The sequence below is a fragment of the Suillus subalutaceus genome (assembly GCF_016647625.1).
Source record: "Suillus subalutaceus strain FC151 chromosome Unknown DFJ58scaffold_69, whole genome shotgun sequence".
NCBI classification, from domain to species: domain Eukaryota; kingdom Fungi; phylum Basidiomycota; class Agaricomycetes; order Boletales; family Suillaceae; genus Suillus; species Suillus subalutaceus.
Window position 1 is genome coordinate 138,997 of NW_024540318.1, and position 14,354 is coordinate 153,350.

At 47.0% G+C, this 14,354-nt stretch overlaps 5 protein-coding genes across 5 annotated transcripts; 3 read left to right on the forward strand and 2 right to left on the reverse strand.

Moving 5' to 3' along the window:
* Positions 1-1,899: 1,899 nt before the first annotated feature.
* On the reverse strand, positions 1,900-3,089 carry DFJ58DRAFT_793524 (uncharacterized protein). The gene has a single exon (XM_041390414.1). The coding sequence runs from the start codon at positions 2,674-2,676 to the stop codon at positions 2,323-2,325; it is 354 nt and encodes a 117-aa protein (XP_041242793.1). The 5' UTR covers positions 2,677-3,089; the 3' UTR covers positions 1,900-2,322.
* DFJ58DRAFT_661978 (kinase-like protein) lies at positions 2,940-4,057 on the reverse strand (the record flags this gene model as incomplete). The annotated part of the gene is made up of 3 exons (XM_041382265.1): positions 2,940-3,587; positions 3,649-3,923; positions 3,973-4,057. The coding sequence occupies 3 exons, from the start codon at positions 4,055-4,057 to the stop codon at positions 2,940-2,942; spliced, it is 1,008 nt and encodes a 335-aa protein (XP_041242794.1).
* Positions 4,058-5,583: 1,526 nt separating this feature from the next.
* DFJ58DRAFT_729193 (glycosyltransferase family 2 protein) lies at positions 5,584-9,270 on the forward strand (the record flags this gene model as incomplete). The annotated part of the gene is made up of 22 exons (XM_041385712.1): positions 5,584-6,197; positions 6,245-6,386; positions 6,437-6,507; positions 6,559-6,713; positions 6,763-6,825; positions 6,874-6,913; positions 6,966-7,038; positions 7,092-7,127; positions 7,179-7,332; positions 7,383-7,455; positions 7,507-7,555; positions 7,604-7,732; positions 7,787-7,864; positions 7,918-8,007; positions 8,059-8,115; positions 8,172-8,302; positions 8,359-8,504; positions 8,554-8,568; positions 8,620-8,656; positions 8,707-8,964; positions 9,031-9,144; positions 9,201-9,270. 22 exons carry the CDS (start codon positions 5,584-5,586, stop codon positions 9,268-9,270), a joined length of 2,595 nt encoding a protein of 864 aa, XP_041242795.1.
* A 1,028-nt stretch (positions 9,271-10,298) lies between these two features.
* DFJ58DRAFT_729194 (uncharacterized protein) lies at positions 10,299-11,999 on the forward strand (the record flags this gene model as incomplete). Its single annotated transcript, XM_041385713.1, has 13 exons — positions 10,299-10,365; positions 10,426-10,458; positions 10,513-10,532; positions 10,587-10,601; positions 10,663-10,701; positions 10,759-10,787; positions 10,840-10,853; positions 10,907-10,935; positions 11,010-11,064; positions 11,116-11,175; positions 11,224-11,584; positions 11,642-11,690; positions 11,745-11,999. The coding sequence occupies 13 exons, from the start codon at positions 10,299-10,301 to the stop codon at positions 11,997-11,999; spliced, it is 1,026 nt and encodes a 341-aa protein (XP_041242796.1).
* Positions 12,000-12,769: 770 nt separating this feature from the next.
* DFJ58DRAFT_793533 (NAD(P)-binding protein) lies at positions 12,770-14,353 on the forward strand. Its single transcript, XM_041390415.1, has 6 exons — positions 12,770-13,207; positions 13,265-13,428; positions 13,477-13,585; positions 13,634-13,675; positions 13,730-13,893; positions 13,944-14,353. Exons 1-6 carry the CDS (start codon positions 12,890-12,892, stop codon positions 14,152-14,154), a joined length of 1,008 nt encoding a protein of 335 aa, XP_041242797.1. The 5' UTR covers positions 12,770-12,889; the 3' UTR covers positions 14,155-14,353.
* The last annotated feature ends 1 nt before the right edge of the window (position 14,354 follows it).

Consider the following 14,354-nt stretch of genomic DNA (forward strand, 5'->3'; position numbering starts at 1 on the left):
TTTTCATGGAACTTTTCGACCGCGCACCAAAGCTGGGCCCTCATTTAAGTCGATCTGTGTGGCGTCAGCGTTGTGCTTTGCGGCGAGTTCTAATACACGGTGCTCGGTATATCACACCATGTAGTAGACGGAAGTAGCTCAAGAAGCTCCTGTACAAGATATATAAAGTAAGAACGATATCGAGGAAGTCAACTCATCGGCAAACCGCAGACTGTTTGGTAGAGTGCGACCACGAGTAGATCGTGTTGGTTTCTCGAAGAAAGGGAAAGAAGAATTGTGGGGTTATATATACGGATCTCGTTTTTAGGGGAGGTCCATTCGAAACCCCGCTGGATCACCGGCGATCGATACAGCACTTTCATTCTTGAAGGATCTACTGGAAACTTGTGATTAGCAAAAGTAGTTATATATCTTCAGCCTGCAGCCTGCTATTACAGCCCAAGGCTGTACTGCGGTCTCCAACCCTCGGACTTGACCAATACCTTGCTTAGGCACTGGACAGACTGGTTTCGCCGGTCAGGGCCTGATAGGATTCCTTTGAGTTGCCATCATTAATGCGGCCCAGCACTCTCCAAACGGCCTCATGGCGGTTAGCATCACAGAACGACCAAGTTGGACACAGAAGTCACAATTATAAGGCTATGATGTAAATGTCAGGGATACCCTCAGATTCAACCAGGTGCGGATCTAAAGACAAAAACGAGGCATCCAACGAGGAGACAGAGGGCCTTGGTCGTTGGAAAGAGAAAGGATATCGATGCACCTCCTGAGAGTTGAACGTTGATTTGTTGTTAGGTCCTTTCCATCAGTCAGGGTAAACCGGAAATATACATACAGCGCTCCATGGCTGTTGCACTTCCTTAAAACACGTCGTGCATGATGCATCGATATGATAGAACGCATGGCTTTGGACGTAGTTACGATCATCCAAGAAAGTTCTAGTGGATTGTCAATAATGAGTAGTACTGAGTGCTGGATTCAGCGAGGTTTCCAATGGACCTCCCCTAAACACGATATCCCAATATATAACCCCGCAGCCCTTCTCTTCCTTTCTTTCGGGAAACTAGTACTATCTACTCGTAACCCCACTTTTTGCGAGACGACCCTTGGCAAGCCACAGTAAGCCGAGTTCCTGAACACCTTCATGATCCATGGTTCTTACTGTAACGTAGGGCGACTCGAGCTTACTCCATTTCTGCCGACGTGGTAGTTGTGGTCTGCCTTCCCATTTTGCTTCAACGAGTGTTGAGCTGTGGCCTGGCAATCTGAGGGGATGAGGTGAGCTTTCTCTTAGAAATGATCCTTAAACACGATCTGATCAAATGATGATCGCAGCTTTATATATCATATTTGGCTCTTTCCCAATGAAAGTTTTGGGACCTTCGAGATATCTCTCAAGGCGCCAGAACTTATTTGGTACGTCGGTTGTTCTTACTTTCTGATCCATTGCTTAGTATTTCTGTTAGACGGCATCGACTTTGGACCTTCTGCCCGTTCCATTCGCCATGATAGCTTGGCTTACGCACTGGTTTGCTGAGATGCACTCCATGTACTTGCCTAAGAATGCATCGCGGTGGTTGCGCATGTTCAACCGGAGCGATTCTGTTAGTGTCTCAAATTAAATAACCCAGGACGAAAGTCTCGGTCTTCTGACCGAGCCTACGTATCATTTGCCAAGTTGTGATATAGTAGTTACGTTGAATTGAAATAGTTGACATGGACATAGCGCCCTTCGTGATCAGAACACCACTGGTTCAAGATAATTTGTGATGAAGACAATTTGATTCGTTCCTGTATCGCTGTGAACAACCTGGTTGGTTGATTTCAACCACGGGCACCCGCGCCACTACTGAATTATTAGATTAGGTCAGTTTAGCACCGTGTCAGCTTGGGACCACACGCAAATAAACTCGATGAATTTCAAATATTCGTATATCTGTCATGATTACACAGGTCTCTTCTCCTCCACTCCAAAAACCCAATCGTGGCGCCCTCTTCCGTTCGCGCACCTCCACAAAACCAAGGCAGTGAACTACCAAAGTCTACGTAAAGGGGAGAACAGAAGGACAAAAAGACACAAAATATTGGCGCATGGGGGATGTGATAAGTTGATAGGAAAACCCAGAGGAAGAAATATGAAAAAGAGATATCCAACCGTGTAGTCGTAGCGGAGAATCTATGATCATGAACGGTGACGGTGCAAAGGAAATGGAAAAAAAAAGGTTCTGCGAGTTCAAATGGCTTGGAACAGGATTGTGGGTTGGGAAATATGGGGTTCAATAAAATGAGAACCACCAACGGGCGCTAATGGGAATATACGTATCAGGTGAATAAGGAAGTAGGCGGCCGTCTTCTTTGCATCCTTGCGTACACGTAGAGAAGCTCAGAAGCGACGTGAAGAGAAATAGCGTCCGTACAATACATAATGGGAGGCAAGTGTGTGATCTTCATCGACGGTGTGACGAGTCGCAGATATATTCGAAATGCGAAGCGATCAAGGAATGCAAAGTGACTGCGAGGTAGGGCATGAATGCGGGATGTCGGAATTGAACACGTCGCAATGAAAAATGTGAAAGCAAACCAGCGCAAGTTGACCTGGCGTGCCCTCACCGTGACGTTTCGACCTCGTAACCCGCGAGATGACCCAACCGGACTTGCAAAACCGCGACAGACCATCTATGACACCATATCCAACAGCGACCGAGCTACCTCTGCACCTTCCCTCCACCCCCATTCTCGGTCGCACTCGGGGCGTGCCCTGCACACAAAAACAAACCAAGAGGAACCAGAATGCGATTACCAGGCGTCATCCCTACCACGAGGACGGGGTTGCGTGGTAGGAGCAGTTGCCTGCTGCTGCTGACGCGTGTGAGAACGAAGCCTATAAAGAAAGTTAGGACCGTGGCGAGGCAAAGAGTTGAAAGAAATGTGACGGGCACCTACATCCTGTCGCTTGCACGGTGTTCTTCTTCCTCTTGAACGACCTTTCGCCTGCCAGTAGCGGCCTTCTGACTGGTGCTGGCGCCGTCATCTTGGGCGCCACGCTGGACAGACCAGTCGAAGACATAGTCATACTGGAAGCCCTCACGAACGAAAAGGTCGCGGAAGAGCTTGCGGAGGTAAGAATAATCAGGCTTGTCATCGAAGCGAAGCGCGCGAGTGTAGTTCAAGAAAATGCCGAACTCGTTGGGAAAGCCGCGGCAAAGGATATCGGTGGGAGTGGTCATCTTCTTCTCCATGATCCTGTCATACTTCTGCTTCTTAGTGGCAGCCTTGAGTCCCTGCCAAGGGAGGGCGCCGCGCAAGAAGTACATGAGGACATAGGCAAGAGACTCGAGGTCATCACGACGAGCTTGCTCAACTCCCAAATGGGTGTTGATTGAGGTGTAGCGAGCGGTACCGGTCAAGTTCTTGTTTTCCCTGTAGGGAATGTGCAAGTGGGTCTTTGGGTCACGGAATTTCTTCGCGAGACCAAAGTCGATGACATTGACTTGATTGCCACGCTTGCCTATGCCCATGAGAAAGTTGTCTGGCTTGATATCCCGGTGAATGAAGTTGCGTGAGTGAATGTACTCGATACGGGATATCTGTGGCGATACAGTGGCGCGTCAATTCTCGAAGACAGTGGCTGCGGTGGTATTTACTCACGAGTTGGTCCGCAAGGAGTAAGACAGTTTTGAGGGTGAATTTGCGGTTACAGAAATTGAAAAGGTCCTCCAAAGAGGGTCCAAGAAGGTCCAAGACCATTGCATTGTAGTCGCACTCGGTGCCGAACCAGCGTACGAAGGGAACGCCGACACCACCGGCGAGGGTCTTGTAGACCTTTGACTCGTACTCGAGCTGGGGGTGCTTGGCCTTTACTGACTCGAGCTTAATGGCGACCTCTTCACCGGAGATGATGTTGATTCCGAGATAGATATCGCCTGTTAAAATGAGTGAAAATGGGAGGATATAAGGATGTGGTGAACCGACCGAAGGAACCCGAGCCAATCTTCTTGCCAAGTCTATATTTCCCACCGACACGAAGGTCAAGTCGGTGTGCTGAGCTGTCTGCCATTGTTTGTTACGTGGGTGTTCGATGGAATGGGGGCTGATAAAAAGAAAGTCAAGTAAGTATGGGGGGTTTAATGGAGACTAGAAGAAATTGAAAAGCAGATTAAATAGAGAAGAAGGGCAGGTTATAGTGTGTTCCGGTCGTGGCAATTACGGTTGTATCGGAGGTGGCTGACGTCGAAGTAGGAAGTGCGGGGAAACACATGGAAGAGGTAATCGCTTATGAAAGGAAAGAAAAGAATGGGCTCCGAGGGTTCTTGATGGCGATAGGGAGCCAGACAAGCTATCCAGGCTTTTAACTTGAGCTGGTGTAATGTCAAGGCCAACGTGGTAGCCTCGAGGCCGCTCATTATGATGCCCCACAACAAGGAAATTTACTTGAAAATAGGGAAACCAGACTACTCACTGGGCGGGTCTTGAGCTGCACTTTGAGAGTGGTAGTTTGAGAGATAAGAACTGAACGGAGCTCGACGTAGATGAACAAGGAGAGAAAACAAACAAGTAATGGGGGAAACGCGTGGGAACCGGAGTTTAAATTGGTCAGTGGTGCAGCTCGGCTGCCTACATACGTGACTTGTCGACATCCATTGTAAAATATACCGTTACTCCACTGCCCTTGACCCCCAAGAGCCCCAAATTCGGTGAGCCACGCGTGGATTCATGCCGTACAGTAGGTATGCATGAAACAATGATCATTCAGGTTGCTGTAATATTATCTTCGTCTAATGTCTGGTGCGAAGATGCGCTGATCCCATGAGTGCTGGCTCCGGTTCATAAAGCCGTTGCATCCCACGTTATTCTTTCTCGACGTTCTGTGCACTTGATCCATTTGATCACAATGTGACGAGAACGAGACTAGATCATATACTATGTCTGTAATTAGCATAGCCATTCTTTTTTTTCTCAGCAGAACCAGAACGCCGTCCTTGCCAGCGTGATAAATGCAAGCAAGTAACATCAAGCCAGGATCCAAGATCTGCCATAACCCTTGCTTGGGCACAGGTGACCATCAGACCATTTGATTGTACCTTGAAAGCGCGACGACAGCGGGTCCCAGGAGGGTCCCAGGATGGCCTGCTCTCGTACGTCGGAGGCGCCACCATTCGAGACCAATTTCATGTAATTCCAATGACGACAACCTCCGAAAGATATAATACGCCAGACTAACTAGTCCTGTTAGTATAAGAAATACCTTATCGCTCTATAGAGAGCTTTAGAATAAGTTGCACTTAGGGTGGAGCGTAGCTTCCTTTTATGGCCGCCATGTTATAATAGTTTTGATTGTCGAGCAGACAACGGTTGAGACCAGCGCTAATATTATTTCTTCTTCCTGGTCCTAAACCGCATCGACAGTACTTTTCGACAAAGTCCCTGTCTTCCGACTAGGATCCTCCAGTCATTCGTTTTACTCTCTAAATCTCTAAATCTCTCTCTTTCAATCGTTACACTCGTTTTGTGCGACTAACAACCGAATTTGTTTAGCCACGTAGACTATCGCCTCTTCCCACCCGCAAAATCCTATAGCAGAACATGGCATATCACCAGCAAGATCCCTACTATGATTCTGCACACAGTACACCGATTCACCCAGGTTTCCCCCCTCCGGCGTCTGCTATTCATAACCAACAATACCCTGCTTATGATAACCAATGGGACGAGAGACCAGGATCTGCCAAATCCGTCCAGAGTAGCCAATTCCATGGTTCTCAGGTGCACCTCAATCCCCAGTACGAAATGAGCCAGGTTCACATTCACACTCCCCCCGTCCCCTCAATGCCATACAATGCATACCAACCAGACTACCCTCCCGTCCCGGGACGCCCTGGCCCACTCAGAGAAATGAACACAGGATACTCTGTAGCCAGGGAGAAACTCATGAAACGTCGCTCTGTCCGCCATGTCGAGCTTCAGAACGGTAATTTAGTTCTCGATGTCGCAGTCCCCACCCATATCGTGCCAAAGGGCATGGGCGGCGCTGAGGAAATGACCAAAATGCGGTACACTGCTGCCACATGCGATCCCGACGAATTCATGCGCAGGAAATATTCCCTCAGGCCGTATCTCTACAATCGCCATACTGAGCTGTTCATTGTTATGACCATGTATAATGAAGACGAAGTTCTTTTTGTAAAGACTATGAATGCGTAAGTTCCGTCCGCGGATGTCGGAACACTGGCTGATCTATTTTCAGCGTTATCAAGAATATTGCCCACCTCTGTGGTCGGACGAGATCAAGAACATGGGGCCCTGAGGGGTGGAAGAAGGTCGTTGTATGTATCGTCTCAGATGGACGCAGCAAAGTCAATAAGCGGACGCTTCAAGTTCTCACTCTTGTGAATTTACCCGTTGTCGGTTGGGTCTGTTGCTTATAAGTTGTCCCTAGATGGGTTGTTACCAAGAGGGTATCGCCAAGGACTCAGTGGGAGGAAAGGATGTGACCGCTCACATCTTCGAGTGAGTAGATTGAGTGGAAAGGTATACCTCAGTTTAATTCATGACCTGCAGATATACTTCAAACGTAGTCGTTACGGAGACTGGGGAGGTGTCTACTGGGAACTGCCCAGTTCAGATTATCTTCTGCTTGAAAGAGCAGAACAAGAAGAAGCTCAACAGCCACCGCTGGTTTTTTAATGCTTTCGGTCCATTGATCAATCCAAATGGTAGGCACGTTCTCCCACGATGGGTTAACGACACTGACTCTATACATAGTCTGTGTTCTCCTGGACGTTGGTACCAAACCCACCAGCACGTCAATCTACGAGTTGTGGAAATGTGAGTGGATATTGTTCGCTCGAGATTTTGGCTGATGATACTCTCTAGGCTTCGATAAACATTCTAATGTTGGAGGAGCCTGTGGAGAGTGCGTCAAACTCATCGTCTTGTGCTTCGTTTCATTAAATTCTTCTGTCAAGGATTTGTGTTGACACTGGCAGAGCTTGCTCACTGCTCCTGACGAGTCCTCTAGCTGCTTCTCAGAACTTCGAGGTAATTCGGTTGTAGCTCTGGTTTCACACGTTGATTTTGACATGGTATGACAGTATAAAATGTCTAATATCCTCGACAAACCTCTCGAGGTAGGTGGACCTATTATTGGCTTCACGACCAATATCCTGATCTGTCAAAAGAGCGTGTTCGGTTATATTAGCGTGCTTCCTGGTGCATTTAGCGCCTACAGATACAGGGCCCTCCTGAACGGTCCTGATGGCAAGGGTCCCCTTGCCTCGTATTTCAAGGGAGAGGCTATGCATGGCGGAGGTGCTGACGGTGCTGGTCTCTTTGGTATGCGACATTCTTCCTCCAATTTCTTGTCCCATCAACGATTGTTGCAGAGCGAAACATGTACTTGGCCGAGGATCGTATTCTGTGCTTCGAAATTGTCACCAAGAAACGGGAAGCCTGGATGTAAGTTAAATATTACCTTCAACACTGTACGGTTCTCGACGCGCTCGATAGTCTTAGATACGTCAAGAGTGCCAAGGCTGCTACTGATGTTCCCACAACTGTGAGTATAGATTGCCATTGTGATATGTGTTTTTACATATTTCCCCAGGTTCCCGAATTCATCTCTCAGCGTCGCCGATGGCTGAACGGGTCCCTGTTCGCTTCTTTCCATTCGACAATCTTCTTTTACAGGATCTGGACATCTGGACAAAATCCCATTCGTATGCTTGTACTCCAGGTTCGTACGCATGGAGATTCATCAGCACCGCATTACTAAAAAGAACTCATTTAGATCGAGTTCATTTACAATGCAGTCCAGCTCATATTTACGTGGACGTCACTGGCGAACTTTTTCCTGGCTTTCTTCTTTGTCAGTAGACCCTTGTCCTTGTACGTTGATAAGTCTGATGTAGGTCATCATAGTTGGTGTCTTCGGCAACTACAACCACAGATGGTGCCTTCAACTTCCTGAGCCAAGGAGCGGGACAAGATGTTTTCCAGATTTTCCTGAAGGTAATGATCAAGTTCTTTATAACCGAAAAGGGGTCTAAAGTGTCATTCTAGCTCTACATCGCCATCCTGTTCGTCGTCATCGTCTGTTCGCTAGGAAACCGACCACAGGTATGTACTTCGACCCATGACATACAATTTGCAAAGGTTAACTCCATTCTTGCCAGGGCTCCAAATGGATTTATTCGCTCTGCATGGTACTTTTCGGTATTTGTAATGTCATCACACTTTGGTGCGCCGGATGGACGGTGTACCTTGCTGTACCTCATTCCGTCGCTGGATGGGAGGACTTCCCTCAGTGAGCATTTTAGTGGCCTAAGTATATTGGTGCGATGGTTTATCATTTCTGACTAGTCTCGTCGCTACGAACCAAGCCTTCCGGGAGATCGTCATCTCACTCGCTGCTACGTATGGCTTGTACTTCTTCTCGTCGTTCATGCACTTGGAGCCATGGCACATGTTTACTTCGTTCATCCAATACATGTTCCTTCTCCCGAGTTGTGAGTATCTGTGTTGTCTGTGTCGGCGATGCTGATGTTATTATTGTAGATGTTAATATCCTGAGTATGAGCGGTTTTCATTGTGTACGGACATGATATTAATATTGGTTGACAGTGATGTATGCTATGTGTAACTTGCACGATGTTACTTGGTGAGAGCGGTCCCACTGATCCCTTACCTCCAACCTGACGATATGTCCAGGGGAACCAAGGGAGACAACGGCTCTACAAAGGATCTTGGCGGGGCCAAGAAGGTCAAAGGCCAGAATGGCAAGGACATGATGGAAGTGGAGATCCCCACCGCCCGTGAAGACGTCGACCGCATGTGGGCAGCTTCCCGCTCAGCACTCAAGGTCAAAGCCCCAGAAGAAAAATCTCACCGTGATGCTGCTACAAAGCAAGCCGACCATGACCGGAACAGCCGTACTAACGTTGTACTTGCGTGGGTGGGGACGAACATGTGAGTTGATCTGCGCATTTTTTTTGGTTTGAGGAGATTTTGTTGATGGGATATCTTAATTTATAGGCTGATGGTTGTTGCGTTCACTTCGCAAGCGTTCTTGAATTGGGTAGACACCCATATTGCGACATCCCAGGGCTCGAATTTCAATCCTTATTTGAGTTTCCTATTTATCGCGCTGTAAGTATACTACAACATCCATCGATACAGAGTCATCCTTGCTGACCCCAACACAGTGCTGCCCTTTCAGGAGTCCGATTCATGGGATCCCTACTCTATCTCATCTTCCGATTATTCGGACACTGAGACATTTCTTGAATACCCATAGAATGTACTATTCTCAAGAGTCGATCTCTTCTTCGCCGTCATTCCTTTTGGCAGTAACCTTTTAGTCACAGTCCTTTGTTGATGGCTACTGTAATTTCGTGTGTGTAATTTTATTACTTGATCTGTTAAAGTTTCTTCATGATTTTGTCCTGGACCTTGGGCCGTAGGACGATGTGAAGATATACACTTATGCATATTGTGGCAATGTCGGGTGTTGAATATACTCTGCACGCAAAGTCCTGACACAGAGACGGTGGGTGGCCCTACCATATATGCACGCTCATCACCGTTCATTGATCTGCGGACAGACAGCCGTAATTTATCTTTAGCACTAAGCGCCCATGCACAGCTGTTGCGTCTGCTAAATTTACTAATCCGTGTCTGATAACCGTACTATCCCTTACTATCCCCGTACGAGTCGTATCACTGCACAGTACTTGCTATCAGGAACCTTCCTGCTCCGAGTCGTTCGCTCTCATCATCGGTCGACCATGATTTCCCCATCGGTGTCAGATCTTTGATATCAAATTTGTCAAAGCATAGGCTTGCTCTACGCCTTACTGCGATGGAATATTATCTCGCCAAATATCCACTGCAGTGCTTATCACTGATGGATAAACATCAAGATGCTCATCTTGCGTTTTAATTGCCTGACAACTTCAATCAGCGAGGCAGCGCTTTTTTGTTTCCCCAGGGGCCCGGTTTGCAGTTCTGTCATCGATACCTGTGCAAGATGATCCCCTGGCTGTAGATCAATGTCCAACGATCGTGACGAGTGCTAGTGTGGGAAAGATCCGATTTCCGCTGCCTTTTAGGCATAGCGCGTCTGGACTCTGGACTGGTTTCACGGTAGACAGGGGGGGATAGGTATATAACAGTGCATGGATGATTTTTGGGGCCGCTTTCATAGCGCCGACGACGCGATCCCCTAACCTAAAGTAATTTCATAGGTGAGTGTTGAACGTATATATTGGTAATGATCACTCAATTCCAGAGGGTAGATCAACATGGAAGCTGAGCTATCCATCCTGTTCAACGATATTCGCATCCTTCAGATGGGGAGGATGTTCCAGTGTGAGTACTAATCTTGGGTCGTACGAGTCGACACCCGGATGCTAAACCCCTTATTGCTAGTGGCAGCGACATTCGTTGTCTTGTACGATCATGGTGAGTTTCTTTCGTAATACTTGAAAGTGTTCTATCTGATGAACCTCAACTTAGTGCTCTGTTCTCAGAGAGAGGTGGGTTTAATTGGTACTCAGCCGAGAACAGTTAATTCACATATCTACGAATAGGTGGACTTGATTTGGGTATGTCTTTTCCGAGTCGGTGGCTTGTAGAAGCCTCACAACAGTGAACATGGTCCTTCAGAAAAGACAAAAGTCTCTTGTGTCATATCTTTACTTTACGGTCAGTGATGCTATAGCTCGCCGATTGACCAGGTGTCTGATGCCGCGACTCCCGTAGACCCGCTACTTTGGGGATGCTATCTCAATGTAAGCAAGACATTATGTTATGTGAAAAAAAACATACTCATCTTTCTTCCAGAATTAGTGCAATATGTTCGACCTCATCCTTTCAGTCTTTATTTGTGTTGCTGACGACCGTACGATAGTATTTATGAGCTCGACATTTTCGGTCAATGTAAGACAAGCGAGACTGTCCTGTAACATATGATACTAACAAGTTCCTATCAGACGTGAGTCCGCGCGAACCAGCTTACATGTCCGATCTTTATTCACTCGCTAATGAACGACACTCTTTGCATCAGCTGTGCGTAGTCTTCTGCAGACACTCTTCTTTTGAAGCTGATATCATTTGCAGGTCGTATTCTATTTCAGTTCCAATCTTACGGGCCTTTTGTAGCAGTATGGGCCACACAAAGTACGCCGTTTCGTCCACATCTGCAGCAAAGTACTAAAGCATCGCTAGCGATCATGCAACTGCGTATTTATGCCATGTATCGCAAGTCCAAGAAGATTCTGGCGTTCACAGGAATTTGCTTTATCCTCGAAATCGCAGCTATTTGCACTGTCCTGGCACTAAACTTCGATCACTCCTTAACATATACCAATGAACCCATACCCGGGCTTCTCAATATGTGCGCAACGTCAACCATCAATAGAAGTTTCACGGCCATCTACGTGCCTATATTTTGTTTCGAGCTTCTTCTGTTCGTCCTTGCCATATTCGTTGTGTTCAAGCACATGAAGAACACCCGTACAATTTCTGGGAAGAGAATTCACAATACGATGGCGACACTGGTCAAGTACAACACGATCTACTTCTTTGTGTAAGTATTATCATGTTATCTTTTTCGTCGTCGATTCAACTCTCTTATGCTTATTAGCGAAATGGCCGGATGTGGTATCGCCACGGCGTTGTATCTTGGTCTTCCGGTAATGTGGTTCTTGACGATTCACCCTTCAGGTCACTTAAGCTTTTCCATTTAGTCAATTTACCTGGAGATCACGAATTCGGCGCTTATTGCAACTACGATCATCCTTGGGACCCGGCTCGTGCTTGGCACGCGTAATTTCTATTCTGACCCATCCGCGGAAGATGATTCAAACCTGAGCCATGGGACCACTGTTCTGAACCCTAGCTTCATCCAACCGTCATTATCTGGGCCATTCTCGAGTCATATGGAGATGTCTATGACCAGTGTCAAGGGATATCATTTGGATATAAGTAATGACGTTGTATAAAGAGCGTGTTGTTTTGATCCCCAATGCTCGTGCCATTCGTGCGCGCCTGCAGACTTACCTTCTTATTCAACAACATAGAGCAATATTTATCTCAACATTGTATCAATACGCCATGATAAACTGACGTTTATTTACAACAAGTGTTAAAACGTTAATACACAAAGAGCATTTTACTCCCTGTCCGATACCCAGTGTTCATCGTCTTCTTTGCTGGCAGTTCTCAGCTCAAAGCCACCATCACCCACCAGAAATATGTCAATACCAACACCTTCACGCCGCCAGTGCGTGAAAAGCTGAATCATGAACAGCTTATATCTGTGCCTCTCTCGTCTATGACCGAGCTGGACCGCACTGGCATTACCCCAGGGAAATGTAAATGTTACTTACAGCTCAAGCAAATCCTAGCACGGTCGCGGGTCCAGTCCGTCTTTCCAGCACAGCCTAGAAGGAACAACTATCTCCTTCGTCTATCATGATAAAGGGCTGTCTAGGCCTGGGAGACTGAGGGCAGCCTGGCAGTGCCAAGCGATGCTAATGATTGAAGTTTAATCGACGCGTTCCACCGCCGGTTGAATAAGTTATCGGTTGTTTAGCAAACTCCTTTGTGGTGACAGTTTGATGTTGGGAGTAAGGACCTGATCAAGATCAGTAGTGAAGGGGAGTATCATCGTCAGATTGGCGGAAGCTTTTCAACTCGAGGACTGAAAATCCAGATCACGGTGTTCATTGAGTGATGCGCATCACGGCCAAATATAACCCAAGTTGAACCCAAAATATGTACATCACAACATAAGGTCATCATACGAACTCTACACGGCCACACGCAAGCCTGGGTCCCAAGGTTAAAGGTATTCCCACTCAATTGGCGATCCAGCAGTTAATCCAGCACAATGTCAAAACTCATCCTAGTAGCAGGCGCTACAGGCAAACAAGGCCGAGCTCTCATCGAGGCTCTTCGACCCACCTCGGACTCGGATGAAATACCCTTTCGAGTACTGGCTCTCACTAGGTCAGCTTCCGGTCCGAGCGCACAGCGCTTGGCCCAGGAAAGACATGTACAAGTAGTCGAGGGAAACCTCGACTCGTCAGAGTCCATGCGGAAAGTCTACGAAGATGCAAAAGGTTTAGGTGGAATCTGGGGTGTCTTCTGCGTTCTGGCATTCCCTGGGCTTGGTGCGAACGCAGACGGGGAGGAGCGACAGGGAAAGGTGCATTTTTTTTTCGAATAATTACTGTACAAGCATACTTATACAGGAATACAACAGTTTATGGCGGATCTAGCGCTCGAATATGGGGTGTCAGCATATGTTTACTCGACCGCCGAACGCGGTGGCGAACAGAGCGATGACATGGAGAAGCTGTCGGGTCGTGCCAAAGTACTTGCAGAACGGCATGTCCAGGCCCTCGGTGAGAGGGGTCTCCCATGGACGTGAGCCTTTCAATTTAAGACTAGATCTAACTAATTTTGATGTTTCAGGATATTGCGCCCAGGATTCTTCCTAGATAATTACAACGACTTCATTGGTTCTATTACTGTAGCTGTAATGACTCATGGACTTAAAGAGGACACCAAACTCGGGGTGATTGTGAGTTCGTATTGCATATGTTTATATTCTGCTCTAAACTCCGCCAAGGACCCGAAAGATATTGGTCATGTGGCTGCTGCCGTATTCAAGGTGAAGTATTTTAGACGAGAGAAGCATAAACAGCAGCTGACAGTTCAATGGAAGAATCTTGAGAAATACAAACACCAGATACTCGTGGTTATCGGGGATGTGCTCACCATGTCTGAGCAACATGCATCCTACAAACGCGCAACAGGTCGAACGCTTCCTTCCATTCCTGGATTTTTAGCTACCATCCTTTTAGCATTGAATAATTCAACGCAAGAATTGTGAGTTTGTAGCTGTTCTCCCTTTTGACGTTAACTTTAATGTAATTCAGGGTTCAACATTTTGAAAATATCCACACGGCACGAACAACTGGGCAACATGAGCATTTCGAATCACAACTGAATTTAGGCCGTGAAGCCTATCCTCAAATGAAGACCGTCTACGACTGGGCTGTCGAGCAACAAAAGAGCCGAGGACAGCGAGAAAATGCAGCAGATTGGAACAAGGTATCGTTGTGGCGGCTCATGCTAGGAAAATCGTAAAACATCGTTGCAAATATGTCAAGCACTCATATACCTTCGAGCTTCAGGATAGTACGATACCTCCTCTACTGCGTCCTGCTCGCTTACGATCGCTTCTATATCTTCCCATGAACTCTTGTACATTAATGTAGTGTTTGGAGCAATTGGAAACTGGACAGCCAACCAGAGTAAATATTAAAAGTTATTTGGCGAACCTAAAG

Coding starts and splice junctions, on each gene's coding strand:
- DFJ58DRAFT_793524 (XM_041390414.1), bottom strand. CDS start 2,676: ATGGTCTGTCGCGGTTTTGCAAGTCCGGTTGGGTCATCTCGCGGGTTA.
- DFJ58DRAFT_793533 (XM_041390415.1), top strand. CDS start 12,890: ATGTCAAAACTCATCCTAGTAGCAGGCGCTACAGGCAAACAAGGCCGA. Junction 13,208..13,264: donor GGGAGGAGCGACAGGGAAAG/GTGCATTTTTTT, acceptor GGAATACAACAG/TTTATGGCGGATCTAGCGCT. Junction 13,894..13,943: donor AATAATTCAACGCAAGAATT/GTGAGTTTGTAG, acceptor AATGTAATTCAG/GGTTCAACATTTTGAAAATA.